A 22,326-nucleotide genomic window follows, 5' to 3' on the forward strand; every position below is an offset into this window, starting at 1 on the left:
GAGTCATAACTGGTTACTTATCGATCATACTTAACATGCGCAGAATTGAATCACGTAATTTGTTGTGCGCATATTACCTCAACATATTTTAAAAAGGATATAAAACAAATGGAAATTTTGTCGAAAAATGGGCAAATTTAGACCCTTTTATTTTTTGACATAACTAGTTACTATGGCTCTATAAGATGATGATAACACAATATATACGCATATAGGGCAATAATATCACATAATAATTGAATTTTAAAAAGTGGATATTTTGGCAATTTTTCTAAAACATCCCTGTACTATAGTACAGGGATTTTCGAAAAATGGGCAAATTTCGACTATTTTATTTATTGACATAGCCAGTTACTATGGCTCTATAAGATGATAACATAATATATGCGCATACATGGCAATATTATTGCATAATAATATTGAATTTTAAAAAGTGGATATTTTTTTAAAAAAAGGGAAAATTTCGACCCTTTTACTGGTTACTAATCATAATCGACATGCGTAGAAGCACGTAATGTGTTCTGCGCATGTTAAAATTCAGAATATTCTATTAAAAAATCCGTTTTCGACAAATGCCTAAATTTTAATCTTTATTTTTTGACATAACAAGTTACTATATCATAATTGACATGCACAGATGCACAAAATGTGTTCTAAGCATGCTACCTCAACATATTTAAAAATGTGGGATATTTTTTGAAAAATCTATGTACTAATAGTACAGAGACATTTTCGGTAAATGGCCAACTTTCGACCTTTTTATTTTGTTGTTTATTAACTGGTTACTATATCATAATTGATATGCGCAGCAGAATCACATAATGTGTTCTACACAATGTTACCTCAACATATTTTAAACATAAAAAAAAAAAATAATAATCCTGTACTATAGGACTGGGAAATTTTGGAAAAATGTTGACCTGGATACTATCGGCTCTATAATTAAGAGGGTAACTTGAATTTTGAAAGGTAATATTTTGGCTATCCATGTACAATATGTAATACTGTATAACAAAATACAAAGAAATCTCAATCTGAATAAATTCAACTGAATTAATTTTAATTGCGATACAGAATTAGATACTTGGCAGAGCATTATAAACTATAATACAGGTGTAGCTCCAATATAAGACCACAGATATCTTCTATTGCTGGATGAATACAAATAAAGATTCTAATTATGAAATCATATGAAGACTAACAGCAATACTGTCACAAAATGTTCTTTAATTGGAAGAACACCTGTAGTATATGAAAAGTATTACAAATCATCAAATCTGAAACAAAATGGGTGAATAGCTTATGAGTTGACCAATCACAAGTCACAGTTCAGATGATCTCTCACATTGTGATTGGTCAAATTGTTTACAGTGGTTGTTTGCAATTATACAATGTAAACCGGCAAACGAGGTGTGCACCTTTCAGAAGTTTGATTGATTGAAATTTATATTTTAAATATATTTGTAATTATTTGCCATTTCTTCTTTTTAAAATTGTTAATTTTTTACCAAAAAATCTATGAATATGAATGTTGGTTTAATTTAACAATTATAAACAGAGGTACACTTTTCTTAAGTGGCCACTGAAAAACAGTAAGCCATGGTACTGTGAACATGTTTTTTGGTTAAATAAAAAATAAGTAACAATATTTGCAGGAATACATAATTCCATCACAATAAGCCTTTTACAAAGGAAATATTATAGCCAAAAAATATGAAAATATAATATCATAAAACATACTTTAAAAATGTTTGCAATTTCACAAAAATGTTCTACAAAAAAATGTATTATTAACAAAGGGATTGTTACAACATATGAACTACAAAAGGACTCTGGGATGTATCTAGTCACAAAAATATCTATATTTCACCTCTAAAGGGAGACTATACACAATAGGATTTCTTATAAATTTATTTTGCATTTCTCTATGAAAAACAGACCATTAATTTAAATACTATAGTACATTTTTGTCAGCTCTCAACCACAGCCTGATGTTGCATGAAGCAACAACATAGATAACAAAGACAATATCTGCACATGCTTACAAACCAAACCGTGTTGTGATAGTTCACCATTCAAATCAAAAGTGGAGAATAGTTAATAATGAGAACACTAAAGTGAGTATTTTCTAAAGCCTGGTTTCCACTTAGAAGCAACGCAAAGACATAGGTCCATCAGAAGTAATTTGACCAATCACGGTGCATGGTTCATCCAAATGGTCACTTCTGATTTGTTACCTTAATTGCATTACATCCAAGTGGGAACCAATCTTTAGCACGTAAACAATTACAGTACATTAACTTTGTCTTCTTTGGTGTCACAACATGAATCAAATAAAAGAGTAGATATTGTTTATTAGTACCTTTAGTTATAATCAGTTTATCAAGGCTAATATATATCTCTGTATTAGACTCATTTTAATGGCTGGCGGCCTTAAACAGTAAACTCCTGATGAAGGTATAACAACAAACTCAACAAGTATTCATTAATATGAGCCTATCATGCTGAACAGAATACGGTTTTTTTTGTAAACTAACAAATACACTCATTTTTCTTGATACACCATTTGTGTCAATACAGTTATTTCCATATTTGGCTGTGATGAGTCATCAAGTCATCATGATGATGGGTATGCACTGTGTGGCGTTTATAGACTGCATTTCAAGTACAAATAGCAAGTAACGAAGAAACAATCAATCAAAAATAATTTTAGAAATTCAACATTTGTTTTAGAATAAAGGTATACAAATTGATAGTCACACGGAATGTGTAGCTAAGCTGCATTATTTTGTGCTCTATGAATATACTAACTCATGTGTAGGCCCACCCTGGGGTGCAAGTCCATTATTTAGGTTTAACCACTAACTGTATTTTTAATAGGCCCAAACCATTTTGCATATGAAATCGGCTTAGTAGGTGAATATGCTATAGGCCTATAGTACATACAATTTCCATCTGATTTAAACATTAGCTCCAGTTAAACACAATCTTTATAGAACATGAATTAGTGGTTTAGAATGTATAAGTATTTTAGAGAGCAATTGCAAAAGATTAGAATAAAAAATTACCAAATATGGTTTAAATTTTAAGCAATTAGTGCATTTACATTTTTGAAAATACAACAACAAATTGCATTAAAAATTTGGGCACAACTAGCAATATAAGCAATATATAATAAGTGCACAACATGGACAATTGTACAAATAAATCTAATATTTCAAACTGCCCATCATTTGGAATAATATAAGAAAACATAATAAAAAATACTGCACTTAATAAGCATTTGTTATAGCTAATATTACAAATATCAAACTTAGAAATAGGATGGTTTAATTTTTAAAGTTTTTCCAATCTTTATTAGGGACATTAGTTAATGAAGCTCATCTATCTTTTTTAATATGTAATTAAGATCAATTTTTTAAAGCATGTGTTTGTTTAGTAAACAAGGAAATACACCAGTTATTTAGAAAGAATGTTTCAGCTTTGGTAAAGTAATAAAGAATATTTGCAATGTGGGAATAAATTATCTATATCCTAAGCCTATTTTCATATTGCTATACTTATTATACCAAAATAAATATCTGGTAAACAAAAACAATAATTTTAGAAGTTAAAATAATTAAAATGGAACAGAAAGGGCAGATGAATAATCTTCTTAAAACTAAGTATGTATTTCACAAAAAAATAAGTTTTCCACAAAAAATGTAATAATGAAATTTAGCTATTTTCATAACAATTTAAATAATTTCCTAGTTCAGATGTTGGTTTATTGTATACTCCATATTTCACAGATAGTACTCTAGAGGGTTTGTGTCAGCCGAATTATTAAGATTTGGTCCAGATTCTTTTATTCTTTCTAGCTCATATTCCACAAAATCATCGAACAAACTCGGCCATGCTTCATTGTCATCGTAATTACTAAGATCTGATCCGATAACCTCTGTAAAATTCAAGAACATTTGCCAAGTATCACGTGAAATTCCTCGCACGTCATTCTGTTGCAGAAAGTTACACCAGCGATCAAGTATCGGCGGTACGCGATTTGTAAAAACTAGACGCCATAATGGTATTGCAATTTCTGTAGGTAGGGAGCGCTGTCCTCGATCAGATTCCAAGCCAAAGTTGAATGTATATCTGTATAAATCTTTAAATTTTGAGTCCTCCTCAACTTCTTTCTTCAACTCTACAAATTTGGACTTTAAACGTTCCATCGTATCAACCTTTAAAAGTTTAAATCCAGCGATAAATTCACTACGTGTGAATCGACACATCATAGATGCATTAAATTTCCAAGCAATAATCAACATAATTATATCTTCTGGATCAACTATCAAGTCCTGACAAAATTTCTCCATCCCTTCAGAAAGAATGGAGTCTTCCGGACCATCCTTATAAGTTTCAAACAAAAGGTTTATCCTAGCTTCGGAACATTCCAATTTTGGTATAGACGGGGGTTGTGTTTCAATGCCATTACTAGTCCTTATATGTGCTGCTTTTTGCTTTTCGTGCCCATTGAACACACCGCCTTTCCATGCACGTGGGTCAAGCGACTCTTTTGGAATAATTGGTGCTGGGATAGATTTAGTCAGACTACGACGTCCGACTGTGTCCAGAGTTTGACCGTTGTTTCCATTTTGTCCATTTGTGCCAGTATCTGATGGCCTGCAACAAGATTGGCACTTTCCCATTGGTTTAACTGTCGTTAACAACTAGACGACAAACAGAAACAATTTTTCCACTAGCCTCTGATAGTTTTTTTCTCTAAAAATCTTCTATATTTCCTAAAAAACAGAAGCAAAAAAGGTGCAGCAATTAAAAAGACACAACAGTTAAAATTCGACTATAAACATATTAAAGTGTATAAACAAATTTATAAAATACATTAATGAGAAAACCTGCAAAATGAGTGAATAAGGTAAAGTATAGACAACCTCAATGTGGTGGTATTGTACAACTTTAAACAATTAAACTGATCGTAGGATAACATCTCATAAATAATAATTCACTAAGCAAAATAGGGCCTGTTTCTGCTGCAACTGCTCAAAATACGGTATAAAATACGGTATTTTTTATACCGTATTTTTTAGTACCCCGTTTCTGCTAACAATACTTCTTGGGTGGTCGTGTTAAATTTCATCTTTTTTACCCAAATTGCCATTCATTTATTTGATCGATAATTAAAAGTCGCAATAAAGGAAGTTTTACGTCTCACTTTCAACAGCCTAGCCCTAGTGATAGAGATATTGTGAGAGCACAGAAACATCGTAATGGGGACAATTAATTCGTTCCCTCCCCGAGTTATTGTATTTTGCAATGTTGTACTGCTTTCGCAGGCTCTTCAGCTTTGAGTTTACTTGCTTTGGAGACAAGTCTATTCCATACTCGTGCTTTTTTATTTTAGAAATGTCTTTATAAATGTGGTTGTCCCTTTTATTACCTTTTAGTTGGCCAGACATTTTAGCTTCCCCACACAAATTTATTTAGTAAAACTGTGACGTCTTCGCTCCACATTTTCGCCGAATATATATATACACGTGTGTAAAACAGCTGACAGCGACAGAAAATAAAAAAACGAATGTTGACCTTTTGTCATGTAAAAAAAAAATACGGTATTTTTTATTGGCAGCAGAAACGGGTACAAAAAATATGGTATAAATTTGTAAATACCGTATTTTATCCACAAATTTTGTGGGGAAAATACGGTATACAAAATACGGTATATTTTTTATGAGCGAAGTTTCTGCTGCCAAAAATATACCGTATATATACGGTATTCAAAAAATACCGTATAATATACGGTATTTAGTTGGCAGCAGAAACAGGGCCATACAGTACTCTGGGTCAAAGCAAAACAAGGAGTATAAATATTATGAAACTCCAGTTAGGTTTATGTAGTAAAATAATGAATTATACAGTAAAAGTATTTAGTCAGACAACTTGATATCAATATAATATAGTGTGTGTATTGCTACATTGTATCAATAATACAGGTATATACTGTAGGCCAAATGAATAAGTCTTCCACAAAGTAATAGAGTACCTGTACAATACAATAAAATAATGTCTTTTTTTCTGCAATTAATTAGTTCTTTTAATGCAAAATACTGGTTTTCTGAGAGGTAAAAAATAAAAAAAATAAAAGTAAAAAAGCTGTAAAATAATAGAAATTATACTAAGGTTTTAAATTAAACTAAAAACTAAAAAAATTGTTGTGGACATGTACAGAGAGATTCTTTTATAAGGTTAATGATTCTAAATAAAATCTCTAGAGCTTTCCAATAGGTCTACAATTCTACATCAAAACAATAGTACATAAATTCTGTATAAAATATTCAATATAAAATACCTATACATCATCAACAATGAATGAGATACCTAATTAAAATGACATGATAAATCACATAGAGTACAACTAAATTAGTATTCCGAGCACACTCATTAAATATCTGCTCATTTTAATTTGTCAACTCCTCTGCAAGGAACAAATAAAGACATGCAATGACGTCACAAATGTTGTAAAACGTCAGTAGAAAACAATAACAAAAGAATCATGTGGTCTATCAATAGATACAATAGCCTGGAGTGGCATGACTTGATACTGGAAAAAATGTGTAAACATTACGTATTTTGTTATATAAATAATGAGTACAGTAAAGTCTTCTGTTTATTATACAATAGACGATAAATAGTAAACAATTTTATAGTCAAGTCAAGTCAAGTATCATTTATTATCATTTGTTTTAAGAAAAAACATAGAAATTCTGTTTGCTCCGTTGGCGGAGCACAATATCCAACGGACACAACACGAACTCAAAAACAAAAACATTACAAAAAAGTGTCTACATTATGTTTAAGGCTCTAATAGATCCTGGAAAGAAACTATTTGTAAATCGTGCCCTATTGGCCTTAATAGAACGAAATCGCCGACCGCTGCGCATCAACTGGAACATACTGTACTAGAGGCCGGATGAAATTGATCATCTTTGATAGCCACTGCCTTTTTCAGAAGACGATCCGAAAATATGTTCTCCAAAGGCAGTTGTGCAGATCCAATTATACGCGATGCGGTCTTGACTATTCTATTTAGGTCACGCTTTTCATTTTCGGTAGTGCTACCGAACCATACCGTTAAAGAATACGTTATGAGACTCTCTATAACTGACCTACAGAAAGACGACATTATTTCAGAGTTTATACCAAATGATTTAAGTCTACGTAGGAAGTAGATTCTTCTTTGGGCCTTTCTAATAATGTTATAGTTGTAAGATGTAATATTTTTTTTCTTTTGTTTTCTATACAAAAATATATACCGATCTATTTATCATTGTTTATTTATTGTGTACAGTAAAAATGAGGCTTGGGAAAGTACAGTAAAAATGAGGCTTGGGAAAGTACAGTACATCATTTGGTATTCGATTACAGACTTCTGTTAATAAATATAAAGTTTGTTTGTTGAGTTTTGTAGTTTAACAGAGCTTACACTATTTAGCTTACACTGTTTATCCCGCCATTTCCTGTTAGAGCAAACCCACTTGAATATTAAACCGAATTAGTTTCTTTAATTTCAGTTATTTCTTTGATACAACAAATAAGCTTACTCATGAAATATAAATCAACAAATGGGTAAAGTGCAAAGTCCACTAAATATTCTTGGCATTGCAAGCAGCAGTCAATTCCTGAATCAATACAAGAACATGTAAAATGATATGAGATCTGAATACCTGTCGGCCTATGCAGACAATATAAATAATCCATTTCCAGAAATTGAGTTATATCCTAAACCACAAACAAAGGAAATGTGTTGTTATTGAGGAGTTTAATACTGATATGGTACATTTCAAAGAATAAGGACAGTTCTCATCGCACCCAAATGCTTATTTTCTTTCAGTCACAAAATGGTTTTTCTTCCGTTCTCAGAAATTTAATACTAACAAAATAAAACAAACACTATCTACACTAACTATACAGTAAACTACTTTACATTTTTTATTTCTAATAGACTTTTAAATACCTGTTTCTCTTTCTTAGACAGTAACAATGTCACAATTTACTTTGGGATAAATAGTATTTTACAGGCATTATATTCTTTTAAAATCCCATTTTATGTTATTAATAATACATTTATTTATGGTAACCTGTGTACCTATAAAATTAGCAACTTTTAGACACCATTTTAATTAATAAACTGAATAGAAATGTTATGTTTTTCCAGTTTGGTTGAGTTTTTTTATATTACTTGACATTTTGCCAGCCAACACATTGTTACACCATACTGCAGAATGAACTATACCACAAATACCCACTGAGTCTGTAGTACCATGGTAGTACTGGGTGTATGACTACAAATAACAATTGCTTTGGAATGACCTTGCAAAAACCACAATATGTACCGTAATACAATTTTCTACAATACAGTATGTCTACAAAGTGCCACTTTGGCCTATTGATATGTTAAAATCATTTATTTTGATCAAATTTGACTTTAGTGACATTTGAATTAAATAAAATATACATCAAAAACTTGTTATTTAAACATATTTAAGAGACTTTTTTTACCAATTAAATTTCAGTGGGTATCAAACTTTGACCTCATGTCAATTATTGGCCAGGAAGAAAACAATTTGTTGACCTTAAATGATTTCTGGTTATTATGTTAATATTGCAATTATTTGCTTCACTTCATTGTACATAATTTGTTCAAATAAATAACAAAGAAATTAAATCATTAGTTATTGGTACTTTTAACTAGGTAACTCTACCAGGAAGAAAAAAAAGATGCTGGTTTGGTTCTTTATGTTTTTCATTGACATTTTTAGTTAGTAAAGTGTAAATTTTCCTTTGTTTTGGTTTATAATATGCCTTTATTTTACCATCTTTCTTTGTTCTCACCTCCATATCAACAGCAACATATAATATTAACATAAAAACAGTAATGTTGGTTTTGATTTGGGCCTCTGCACTTGAACATTACGGCCAGCTAGTAAAATCTACAACAAACTAGATCAGTAAACTAGTTTTGAACAAAGAAATTTATATCAAAAGATCTGTTTTATCCAATCAAATTAACTCCCATGAAAATCCCTAGTGGTATAATGATAAGGGTGTTCAATTATCAAGAAAAGAGTCCAGTTCGAGCCTTTTCACTATCTAACATTTTTTAATGTTTAAAAACATTATTAACATTAATTGTTATAGCAGGTAATTTAAAATGTCTTTTTATAATTACCGGTAACAATTAAAACAAATGGATTGGTTTCACTGGCAGATTGCCTTTACTGTGCATTACTGTATATTGATGATTTCTGCAATTATGTAAACAATGAAAATGACTCACTCACTCACTCACTCATTCATATACCTTTTGTGAGTAAACTAAATAACTATACAGGATGATGAATAATGTGTACACCTCCTGATGATAACTACAGTACACGATGATGAATAGGTGTACACCTCCTGATGACAACTACAGTACACGATGATGAATAGGTGTACGCCTCCTGATGATAACTACAGTACACGATGATGAATAGGTGTACACCTCCTGATGATAACTACAGTACATGATGATGAATAGGTGTATGCCTCCTGATGATAACTACAGTACACGATGATGAATAGGTGTACGCCTCCTGATGATAACTACAGTACACGATGATGAATAGGTGTACGCCTCCTGATGATAACTACAGTACACGATGATGAATAGGTGTACACCTCCTGATGACAACTACAGTACACGATGATGAATAGGTGTACGCCTCCTGATGATAACTACAGTACACGATGATGAATAGGTGTACACCTCCTGATAACTACAGTACATGATGATGAATAGGTGTATGCCTCCTGATGATAACTACAGTACACGATGATGAATAGGTGTACGCCTCCTGATGATAACTACAGTACACGATGATGAATAGGTGTACGCCTCCTGATGATAACTACAGTACACGATGATGAATAGGTGTACGCCTCCTGATGATAACTACAGTACATGATGATGAATAGGTGTACGCCTCCTGATGATAACTACAGTACACGATGATGAATAGGTGTACGCCTCCTGATGATAACTACAGTACACGATGATGAATAGGTGTACGCCTCCTGATGATAACTACAGTACACGATGATGAATAGGTGTATGCCTCCTGATGATAACTACAGTACACGATGATGAATAGGTGTACGCCTCCTGATGATAACTACAGTACACGATGATGAATAATGTGTACACCTCCTGATGATAACTACAGTACACGATGATGAATAGGTGTACACCTCCTGATGATAACTACAGTACACGATGATGAATAGGTGTACACCTCCTGATGATAACTACAGTACACGATGATGAATAATGTGTACCCTCCTGATGATAACTACAGTACACGATGATGAATAGGTGTACGCCTCCTGATGATAACTACAGTACACGATGATGAATAGGTGTACGCCTCCTGATGATAACTACAGTACACGATGATGAATAGGTGTATGCCTCCTGATGATAACTACAGTACACGATGATGAATAGGTGTACGCCTCCTGATGATAACTACAGTACACGATGATGAATAGGTGTACGCCTCCTGATGATAACTACAGTACACGATGATGAATAGGTGTACGCCTCCTGATGATAACTACAGTACACGATGATGAATAGGTGTACGCCTCCTGATGATAACTACAGTACACGATGATGAATAGGTGTACGCCTCCTGATGATAACTACAGTACACGATGATGAATAGGTGTACGCCTCCTGATGATAACTACAGTACATGATGATGAATAGGTGTGCGCCTCCTGATGATAACTACAGTACACGATGATGAATAGGTGTGCGCCTCCTGATGATAACTACAGTACACGATGATGAATAGGTGTGCGCCTCCTGATGATAACTACAGTACATGATGATGAATAGGTGTACACCTCCTGATGATAACTACAGTACACGATGATGAATAGGTGTACGCCTCCTGATGATAACTACAGTACACGATGATGAATAGGTGTACGCCTCCTGATGATAACTACAGTACACGATGATGAATAGGTGTGCGCCTGCATTGTTAATCTTAATCTGTGATATTAAGTCTCTTAAACTAGTGCATAGAGCGTGGATCAGTTGCGAGAGAGAGGCATGTTACTGATCAATACTTTACTGGCATATGATATAATACTGAGATTTATTACCATAGAAATATTCATAATATCTCCATGTACTGTAATATCATACTGTATGATATGGTAGTACAATTAGGTAAAACGGTATTTAAAACCAAGTTACAGAAGAACCTCTGTTAATGGGGCACATTAAAAAGTATCCTCTGACAGTTTAGTACACAGTACATTGCCTCTCATTCCTTTCACATCAAAGTGTCCCCTTGATAGTGGTGTGCCCAGTTTAGTGTACAGTACATTGCCTCTCATTCCTTTCACATCAAAGTGTCCCCTTGATAGTGGTGTGCCCAGTTTAGTACACAGTACATTGCCTCTCATTCCTTTCACATCAAAGTGTCCCCTTGATAGTGTTGTGCCCAGTTTAGTACACAGTACATTGCCTCTCATTCCTTTCACATCAAAGTGTCCCCTTGATAGTGGTGTGCCCAGTTTAGTACACAGTACATTGCCTCTCATTCCTTTCACATCAAAGTGTCCCCTTGATAGTGGTGTGCCCAGTTTAGTGTACAGTACATTGCCTCTCATTCCTTTCACATCAAAGTGTCCCCTTGATAGTGGTGTGCCCAGTTTAGTACACAGTACATTGCCTCTCATTCCTTTCACATCAAAGTGTCCCCTTGATAGTGGTGTGCCCAGTTTAGCACACAGTACATTGCCTCTCATTCCTTTCACATCAAAGTGTCCCCTTGATAGTGGTGTGCCCAGTTTAGTGCACAGTACATTGCCTCTCATTCCTTTCACATCAAAGTGTCCCCTTGATAGTGGTGTGCCCAGTTTAGTGTACAGTACATTGCCTCTCATTCCTTTCACATCAAAGTGTCCCCTTGATAGTGGTGTGCCCAGTTTAGTGTACAGTACATTGCCTCTCATTCCTTTCACATCAAAGTGTCCCCTTGATAGTGGTGTGCCCAGTTTAGTGTACAGTACATTGCCTCTCATTCCTTTCACATCAAAGTGTCCCCTTGATAGTGGTGTGCCCAGTTTAGTACACAGTACATTGCCTCTCATTCCTTTCACATCAAAGTGTCCCCTTGATAGTGGTGTGCCCAGTTTAGTACACAGTACATTGCCTCTCATTCCTTTCACATCAAAGTGTCCCCTTGATAGTGGTGTGCCCAGTTTAGTACACAGTACATTGCCTCTCATTCCTTTCACATCAAAGTGTCCCCTTGATAGTGGTGTGCCCAGTTTAGTGTACAGTACATTGCCTCTCATTCCTTTCACATCAAAGTGTCCCCTTGATAGTGGTGTGCCCAGTTTAGTGTACAGTACATTGCCTCTCATTCCTTTCACATCAAAGTGTCCCCTTGATAGTGGTGTGCCCAGTTTAGTGTACAGTACATTGCCTCTCATTCCTTTCACATCAAAGTGTCCCCTTGATAGTGGTGTGCCCAGTTTAGTACACAGTACATTGCCTCTCATTCCTTTCACATCAAAGTGTCCCCTTGATAGTGGTGTGCCCAGTTTAGTGTACACAGTACATTGCCTCTCATTCCTTTCACATCAAAGTGTCCTCTTGATAGTGGTGTGCCCAGTTTAGTGTACAGTACATTGCCTCTCATTCCTTTCACATCAAAGTGTCCCCTTGATAGTGGTGTGCCCAGTTTAGTGTACAGTACATTGCCTCTCATTCCTTTCACATCAAAGTGTCCCCTTGATAGTGGTGTGCCCAGTTTAGTACACAGTACATTGCCTCTCATTCCTTTCACATCAAAGTGTCCCCTTGATAGTGGTGTGCCCAGTTTAGTACACAGTACATTGCCTCTCATTCCTTTCACATCAAAGTGTCCCCTTGATAGTGGTGTGCCCAGTTTAGTACACAGTACATTGCCTCTCATTCCTTTCACATCAAAGTGTCCCCTTGATAGTGGTGTGCCCAGTTTAGTGTACAGTACATTGCCTCTCATTCCTTTCACATCAAAGTGTCCCCTTGATAGTGGTGTGCCCAGTTTAGTACACAGTACATTGCCTCTCATTCCTTTCACATCAAAGTGTCCCCTTGATAGTGGTGTGCCCAGTTTAGTGTACCCAGTTTAGTGTACAGTACATTGCCTCTCATTCCTTTCACATCAAAGTGTCCCCTTGATAGTGGTGTGCCCAGTTTAGTGTACAGTACATTGCCTCTCATTCCTTTCACATCAAAGTGTCCCCTTGATAGTGGTGTGCCCAGTTTAGTACACAGTACATTGCCTCTCATTCCTTTCACATCAAAGTGTCCCCTTGATAGTGGTGTGCCCAGTTTAGTGTACAGTACATTGCCTCTCATTCCTTTCACATCAAAGTGTCCCCTTGATAGTGGTGTGCCCAGTTTAGTGTACAGTACATTGCCTCTCATTCCTTTCACACCAAAGTGTCCCCTTGATAGTGGTGTGCCCAGTTTAGTGTACAGTACATTGCCTCTCATTCCTTTCACATCAAAGTGTCCCCTTGATAGTGGTGTGCCCAGTTTAGTGTACAGTACATTGCCTCTCATTCCTTTCACATCAAAGTGTCCCCTTGATAGTGGTGTGCCCTAAATGGGGACGTCCCAAAGGAAGGGTTCTACGTAACTGTACTCATTACTTGACACTAAAAACATACGGTAGTACCTACAGTACGACTGTATATTTATTACACTACTGTACATAGAGTAATACTGTACTACAATAAAAAGTAAATTACACAATTAAAACACAGTAATATTTATTAGACACTATACAGAACATTACACTATCAACACAGTAATAACTAGAGGGTACTCCGAGAGTACAAACCTCCGCCTACTGTAAAATTCCCCCCGAAAATGTTTTTTTTTTACATTTCTTTTATTAGTTCTAAAGTGTAAATAGGCTAACTGCACACTACAAAGTAGTGGATGAGAGTTTGGTGTAATGGTTATGTATCCAGCCTCTCACAGTTGAGGTCCCTGGTTCAAGTCTGGCTGAGGTTTTTTTTTTATTATTTTTTTTTTGTGGACCTTGATCTTTAACCCTGACCCTTCAAAATGTAACCACAATTATATGATGAGTTGATAATTGTGGCTAAGTTTGGTGAGAATCGGATCAAAACTGTGGTCTCTAGGCAGTAAAAGAGTTTTTTGTTAGTTGTGACCTTGACCTATGACCTTTCCCCCTCAAATTCGAACTCGTCCGAGCTTTTGGGGCATAGATCATTGTGGCCAAACTTGGTGAGAATCGGATAAAAACTGTGGCCTCCAGGCTGTTCACAGACACACACAAACACACAGACATACAGGGGTGAAAACATAACCTCCTTGGCGGAGGTAATTATTAGACACTATACAGTAAATTACACTATTAATATAGAATATAAAGTAATAATTATTATACACTATATAGTAATAATATTAGACTACTGTACATTTGCCTTCAACTTTTTCCATCTAAAATAAAAACCTTGAAACTATCACCATCTGCTTAATGTCATAAAATCGCCAAGCTTCATGCCATTACAATCAACAATAGGTCTAAATTGCTAAAACATTTTATCATTAGAGAATTAATTTGATTGAAATTTATTTCAATATTAGATAAGTCCACCTGAAGGACACCAACAGCTTACAGTACAATTAAATGATTGTTAATGTTATTTACCAATCATGTCATTTTATGTTTTAATATGGCTGTATGACATTTAAGAAAAATTAATAATACAAATTCGGGCGCTACTGCAGTTTCGCACCACACTGTTATATCTTCGATTTCTCACCTAAACTTTCCCTTTTCACACTCACAACATAATATTATGTAACATGTTTATATAATACGATTAGACCACTTACGAAGTAATTTTTTTTAAATAACAATAGTTTTCAAAACATTTTAAACGATACTGAACTCGGTGTCAACACACTGCGAAATGTTCGCCATCTTATATTTGTTCAATTAATTGCCAGAATAGATGCTTCATTTTGCCCAAAATTATTAGAAACTATATAAAGGGTAGATTATAAAATCCGATTAAACATGTATTTACTTTTGAAATAGAAATGTTTTCAGCTGGCGTAGATAGGCCTAGATGTTAAATTAATATTTCATTATTATTATTCATATTAATAGGGCCTATCAAAGAAAATTATCTCGGTCACTAATCAATACATTCACTAAACAAAAACAAATAATTTTCTATTTGTAATACAGTATAACAATATTTGCTATGATGATGATGATTTTAGATATGAGTTTTACATATTGAAATTGAAATATGGTTAATGTTTTTTAAAACTGTGAATTGTTTAAAAAAAATTAAAATGTTATATGTACGGACTCATATCGTCGCCCTTTTGATATGTACAGCAGGTTCTTTATAAAAGCACACTGCAGTTTAAAAATAAAAACAAAAAATAAAACGTATTGATTTCTGGCAATTTTCTGATTTTAAAATGGCCACAGTTCGATAGAAGTATTTGCGGAAAAGGAGCTGTTTTGAAAGGCATTTTTTATTGTGATAAATGTAATTTAACGGTGGCTAAATCATGTGAAAATATTACATAATGGCCCAAAATTGTATGATGTGAGTGTGAGAAAAAATGTAGGTGAGAAATCGAAGATATAACAGTGTGGTGCGAAACTGCAGTAGCGCCAAAAATTCGTTCATACAGTAGTAAAAAATTTCCTCCAGATTAGTAGTAAACACTGGCAATGGCATACTAGAACACTGTTATAGTCTAGTCACAACGGTCCCGTCACAACGTCATTGCCAAGAGATACTGTTGGGCTGATTTGTATCGCAGCAGATTTCAAACACAATTAACAACCAATATAATTATGATGATAAACGAAGGCCAATATTATTACCTAGGCTACCCCTAGTAGTAGTAACTTAGTTATAAAAGATTTATAATCAGACCTGTGTCGGTATTTTTATTAATAAATAAGGGTTATATCGCAAATAGTGTGTGCGACGCATGATGGGAGCAAACAAACATTACATGATTTGTTGTTTGTACATACACGTTGTGACATTTGCTCCCAAACCCTTCACATTATGCATTGTGTAATGAAGTTCCTCGCGAAATCAAGCCATTTGCGATAAACCTACTGTAGGCTACTAGTAGGAGGCCTCTAGGCCTACATTACATTAATAACAAATAAATGAAGCTGTGTAGTGTTGATTTTTGTTATATTAATAACTAGACCTAGGCTAGGCTAGTTAGCCTACTTCTATTAATTAGGCCCTAGACCTTCTACCCCATTTACTCTACTAGTCTAGGCCCCTAGCTAGCGCTAAAGTTAGACTAGGCCTAGGCATTTTTTTAAGGGCTTAGGCCTAGGCCTAGCTAGTAGGCCTAGCCTCTAGCTAGTACAGTAGCTAGCTAGGCCTAGGCCTAGGCTAGGCCTGGATGATTCTTGGTAAACTTATATACTAAACCACTTATTATTTAAAATCAAGTTACTCTAAGAAGCAAGATAATTTATCAGTAAAATTATAATAAATGTATACGACAAAACCTACCATAAAACATTTTACATAACAACAACAGCAACAAAGAAGAAAGACCCAACCGACACACAGAATAGACAAAAAGAACACTCTCTCTATGCACACTCGAGCCTAGACTTTACAGCTCTAGACGTTGTGAGTTCGTTGCGAGACGTCGTACGTACAGAGACGAGAGACTAGACGACGACCGCAGTTCCCCGGAAGTTGTTTTGTTTATGTTTTTGCTTTGGGTACATTCCACCAATCAGCGACGATTTCTCTGAAATCATATTTCTTGTTTGGAGGGGAAGGGGGGGGGGGGTTGGGGGTGTGGAGAAAGATACTGATATTATGTATAAATATTCTAAAATAGAAGCTCCTTGATAGAAGGTGACACATAGCATTTAAAACAATTGTACAAATTGACACGGACATCTTCGATATGAAAAATTAGTACCTTTAAATTAATGATTCATTAACAAGTTAACATAGAAAGTTTATATTATTTCAGAAATAAAACAACATGAAACACAAAATTTGATACTAAATAAATACAATGGTTACATATAAATAAATGTTATCTTTATTGTATAAATTCTACTGCCCTTATATATATTCTTTCAATGTTTGGAAAATATTAGAATTTAGAAATGGGTAACTTAACAGACCTTACACAACTACAGGTTCATCTAGCTACTGATAACAGGTTGACCAGGGAATTGATATTGAATCAAAGGACCAAATGTAATAGGATGCACACAATTGAGACCTGCATCTGGTCCCTTCTCAGCTTGTAATAGTATGGTAATTGCAGAATGAAAAACCTATCATGCTTTTTAAGTATTGGTGGTGCGGTTGGACACAAGAGAAAAGAAAATTCTGATGAGCCAAAATTTCAACCAACAAGCCAATACATTGGTGACAAACATTAAGGATGGGTAAGATCACATAAGCTATGTTCTCTAATGCTCAGAAATTCTATTGACCTCCAAATTAATATGCGACTCAATTGAATTATTCGAGGTTTGCAATAGCTGCATTATATTTAGTTATAAATTCTGTAAAATCGACGTAAGATTGAATCAATCCATCCGCATCCGGTTCTTCTTCATCATTATTATGTTTATTCATAGTGTCTATTATACAACTGACCATATTTGGTTGGGGACCGCTACCCTCTGATGACTTTGTGTCTTGAGTGTTCTGAGGGCTTTGGTCCAAAGGCAGGCTTTCGTGTGAGTCTACTGTACTAGTATGTGATGATGTCACAGGTGATGGAGTTGAAACCACCGGCATATGCGGTGTAGGTGTAACACTCTCAGGTACTATCTGTAGAGCAGGCATCGAGTCCAATGGAGGTGGTGATAGCGATGGTATGTACAAAGTAGGTGGATCTGATCGCACATTTGACTCACTATATGGCACAGTTACTGGACTATTATAAGTCTGTCTAAGTGAGTTACCAAGCGGAAAATTAAAATTCCGCACCAACAGCGTGATATCATCTCGCTTTTCGCAAAACTTTGCTCGCATATTGTTCTGTAAATACGTATCGTGGTGGATGCGTAAAACTTTATCAACAACACCCTGTGCAACACCGCTAAGTGTTGATTGCACGTTGAACTCTTGTGCGACCATGTATGCAATGTCTTGGTTGACATGTGTGGTTGCCGTTGCTTCTTCCAATGATTTGTAAAGACCGTTTGTAAACATGCATAAGAATCCGCATTCACCAGCAAGAGGGATTCCTCCAATTACGTAGGGTTCTGCAATCACTGGTTCTCCACTTGCCATACTAAAAAACAAAGAGCAGTATAAAGATGTAATAAGATTGAAACAGCACTATTATAATTTGCAGCTCCTCTACAATGTTGTATACTAATACAGTATATTACATAGCCTATGTAAATACGCGAACGTGATTGGTTGAAACTGCATCACATGACTACCGCTGCGAGGATCGTAAATCGTATATATCCTCGAGAACGATGATGTTGACTGAGTAATTTTCGCGTAATTATCGTGTCCCCTGTCATTAAACATATACATTCTCGAGTTCGATGATATTGACTGTGTAATTTTCGTGTGGCAACACTCGCGTTTGCTGATAAATCAACAAAAGTCATCTACTCGATCTTGAACTCGGGTGGAATTGTCACTCCATCGCAAGACAACGCTTCAACCGCTGCGCCACGGAAGTTGCTTGAAGAAATTAATCATCTAAACTATTTAAACTATGCATACATAGCGCCCTCATTTGTTATTAGTCCTCCCTAAATGTGATGAAACACCGTTTGTGATTGGTCAATACTCACGGTAGTAACCTAGTAACTAGTACGCGCTGAACATCAGGTGATTCTTCGGCTCCTCGAAGAGAAGAAGACGAATTGTTTATTCGGCCTACCTGATTATAATATTTATTATTAATAGGCTTATTGATGGAAATTCTCCTGTTAATTTAAACGACCTAGGCCTAAGTGAATATTTTATTGCCAAGGAATCATTAATTAGTAATTATCTGTATATTATTCTTCGCAAGGTAAGGTGTCTAGGCAGGCTTGTTTAAATACAATACAAATAGTCTAATACTATAGGCCTAGCCTAGCTTCACCCAACCCAGCAGACTTGTTCTTGGCTATATAATATAACAGATATTGCCTTTTATATCGGTTAAATATAAGATTTGACATCCCCTCGGGAATGATATTAAGTTCTCGGGGAATATATATTTCCCTCAGCTGGCGCTTCGGGAAATATATATTCCCTCGAACTTAATATCATTCCCTCGGGGATGTCAAATCTTATATTTAACCTCTAAGCAGTCAATATCTGTATAATAGCATATTTTGTAGAGCACTTTTAGATTCGGAAGCATACATTTTTTTTGTGAATACTTACATTAAGTTTGTGCACTTCATAATTAGTGTAGCATAAGCCATATGCTTGGCTATATTGAACCAGTATGTGGTCCATCATTATTTCAAAACCTATCCTAATTGTATATAATATATATATTTTTTTTACATTGGATGTGTATTATGAACTAACCCTAAAAATGTAAGAATAATATCAGGAACCTGTCAAATAGCGGATATCAAGAGGATGAAGAAACGTTGTAAAATAAACATAATTCAAATCCCACCTTATAATATCAAATTCTTTGTATCCGCCTTTCATCGAGTAATCCCCTAAACTACGAGTGTTCTCATGACCTCCAAGCTGACGACCTTTGCTTAGTTTTGTTGTGTCAAGTCCGAGTTGATCGAGTCGTAATAGCTCATCTTCATTGCTGGTATTGTGATCTGTGCTTATCTGTTTCACGTTTAATTTGCCATTGGCCCTTGTTACCAACAGAGCCCTTGAATCACCTAAAATACAAACAATATTTTATAATAATAATAATTATTATTTACGTATTTGTATAGCGCCAGTATCAACTAAACCGAAGTAAAAATCAAAGGCGCTTATATTGGATGTTTAAAAGATGAGTTTCAAGTTCTTTTTAAAAAAATAGCAATAGATGTTGATTTAGTAAAATGACGAGGGAGAGAATTCCAAAGAGAAGCAGCAGAGAACATAAAAGACCTTTGTGCATAGGATTTGGTGTTTATTCTAGGAACAACCAGTATGTTTTGATCAGCTGAACGAAGACAAGCAAGAGGGACAATAGCACATGTATGAAAGTAAATTATACAGTCAAACTTACCAACATTTCCTAGATAGAGTTTATGCTTGTGTATAAGACACACGACAGCTGTAGTACCTCCAGCAATCTGAGCATCCAGGTGTTGTATTTGTGCAACTAGTTCTGGGTGCGACTTGTATAAATCGTAGTCTGTGTTACCCTAAATATAGAAAAGAAGATGTTACAGTTTTCATAACTACTGAATTCTCAATCCTCTCAATATTGTGTTTTGAGAAAGGGCATAAAAGAAAATATGATACAGTATGTCAAATACCAAAATACTATATCAAATGACTTACTTCTGGTAACTTATATTTGGCACGGGTCCTGTCTGCCAGGGCTTCATCTATGGCTTCATTTGACTGGTGTTCAACATTTAAGAAGGCCTGTTGTAGCACACTCTTAATCTTGCTATCATTGCCGCTGTCTGGGAGCTGGCCAAGAAGCAGCTCAGCTGGGAACCTCTGGAGAGCAAACTCAGCAACTCTTGTTCCATCATGGCCGTCAAACATTCCATATAAATATGCTCCTGTGTCTGACCTAAATTTATATTCAAAGTATAGTTTAAAAAGGCATTAAGTTTCAGTGTTCTGAAAAAATACCAGGGTAAGATTTCACAAATGAATATAGGGTCTGGCATAATTTACAGTCATTAATTCTTTATATTAGAATTTCCAGTCTATTATTAAATCCCAGTGAAGTGAATTCACAGGGTTCCTTAAACAATTCCTAGGATTGTTCATTCTATTCCCAGGTTCTTCATAATGTTCTTTGCTAAAATTCCTAAAGTTCTTTAAAATTCCAATGGTTCTTAATAAAATTCCCAGAGTTCTTTAAAATTCCTAGTGTTCTTAATAAAATTCCTGGGGTTCTTAATAATATTCCTAGGGTTCTTAATAATATTCCTAGGGTTCTTAATAATATTCCTAGTGTTCTTAATAATATTCTTAGAGTTTTTCATAATAGGTTCTTTTGTTAGCAATCACTGGATCATTTGAGTAATCCCCTCAGGGTCAAACAATGTTAAATACACTCAACTTGATATACTATACATAAAATAAATTGTCCATTTAATTCAAGTACGCTTACTTAAAATGAAAGAATCTATCTTCAAACTCATGCTCTTCATTTCGGCCACCATCAGGACGATAAACTTGGTTCGTTGAAAACCCAACAGCTGACAAGTGGCAAACCGGAAGATCGTCCGTCCAACTTATAGCCTATATTGGTGAAAAAATATTAATATATTACATTATTATTATTATAATTACAAAATTTAAATAGTATAATTATAATACATTGCTTTCATTTAAAATATCTACTGAAAGAAAATAACCAGCAATTTAGAATTAATATTCTTCCAACATTTAATTTAGTCCTAGACGAGGTTATATTATTTTGTTAAATTATTTGTTCAATTATTAGTTCATTAAATTAATAATTTATTAATTTATGCCTATACTATATAGATCCGGCCTAATTAGTCTAGCTAGCTAGGCTAGGCCTACCTAGTACTACTAGGCCTAGTCTAGTTAGTAATTAATAGTAGGCCTACAAACACATTTTATTTTCGTTTACTTACTTATTTACTATTATTTACTTAAACTATCTAAAAATAGGCTAGGTGTGTCCAACCTAGCGCACTACCACAATAAGATAACGCCGGTATGCCACTAGCTAGGCCTACACTACAGTAGAACGGATAGGCCATTTAACCAACTTACACCACACACAGCCCGCACCCTATTTATCAAGGGGATGTGATACGGCGTTTTATAGATAGCATAAATAGCCTAGTAGGCCTAGATAAATATAAATCTACCTATACACCTACCTGATGCCCTACAACTGGCCGTTTGTGAAGTTTAAATTGGGGAGAGGACATTTTGTTTAGTTATCTTTGTATTAACATCTGAAAAATAATAGATTTTCAGTGATTTTTTTATACTTAAAAAAATTCCCGAAACAAAAATAACTGAACCATGACTTCTGACCTTTAACCTGTGGACGAAATGTCAAAA

At 34.8% G+C, this 22,326-nt stretch overlaps 2 protein-coding genes across 2 annotated transcripts; both read right to left on the bottom strand.

The window, feature by feature from the left end:
- Positions 1-1,023: 1,023 nt before the first annotated feature.
- LOC140062378 (DCN1-like protein 3) lies at positions 1,024-16,866 on the bottom strand. Its single transcript, XM_072108573.1, has 2 exons — positions 16,654-16,866; positions 1,024-4,781 (listed from the first exon to the last, which is right to left on the bottom strand). Exon 2 carries the CDS (start codon positions 4,686-4,688, stop codon positions 3,786-3,788), a length of 903 nt encoding a protein of 300 aa, XP_071964674.1. The 5' UTR covers positions 4,689-4,781; positions 16,654-16,866; the 3' UTR covers positions 1,024-3,785.
- A 289-nt stretch (positions 16,867-17,155) lies between these two features.
- Positions 17,156-22,298, bottom strand: LOC140062387 (TGF-beta-activated kinase 1 and MAP3K7-binding protein 1-like). The gene is made up of 6 exons (XM_072108586.1): positions 22,140-22,298; positions 21,395-21,525; positions 20,605-20,845; positions 20,327-20,465; positions 19,763-19,988; positions 17,156-18,415 (listed from the first exon to the last, which is right to left on the bottom strand). Exons 1-6 carry the CDS (start codon positions 22,188-22,190, stop codon positions 17,635-17,637), a joined length of 1,569 nt encoding a protein of 522 aa, XP_071964687.1. The 5' UTR covers positions 22,191-22,298; the 3' UTR covers positions 17,156-17,634.
- Between the last annotated feature and the right edge of the window lie 28 nt (positions 22,299-22,326).

This window comes from Antedon mediterranea, chromosome 1 (genome assembly GCF_964355755.1).
Source record: "Antedon mediterranea chromosome 1, ecAntMedi1.1, whole genome shotgun sequence".
Taxonomy (NCBI): Eukaryota; Metazoa; Echinodermata; class Crinoidea; order Comatulida; family Antedonidae; genus Antedon; species Antedon mediterranea.

What these genes read in the sequence shown, in the direction of transcription:
- LOC140062378 (XM_072108573.1), bottom strand. Translation starts at nt 4,688, where the DNA reads ATGGGAAAGTGCCAATCTTGTTGCAGGCCATCAGATACTGGCACAAAT.
- LOC140062387 (XM_072108586.1), bottom strand. Translation starts at nt 22,190, where the DNA reads ATGTCCTCTCCCCAATTTAAACTTCACAAACGGCCAGTTGTAGGGCAT. An exon ending in CCAAATATAAGTTACCAGAA is followed by an intron (nt 20,466 to 20,604) that starts GTAAGTCATTTG and finishes TTCTATATTTAG; the next exon opens with GGTAACACAGACTACGATTT. An exon ending in AAAGAATTTGATATTATAAG is followed by an intron (nt 18,416 to 19,762) that starts GTGGGATTTGAA and finishes TTTGTTTTTTAG; the next exon opens with TATGGCAAGTGGAGAACCAG.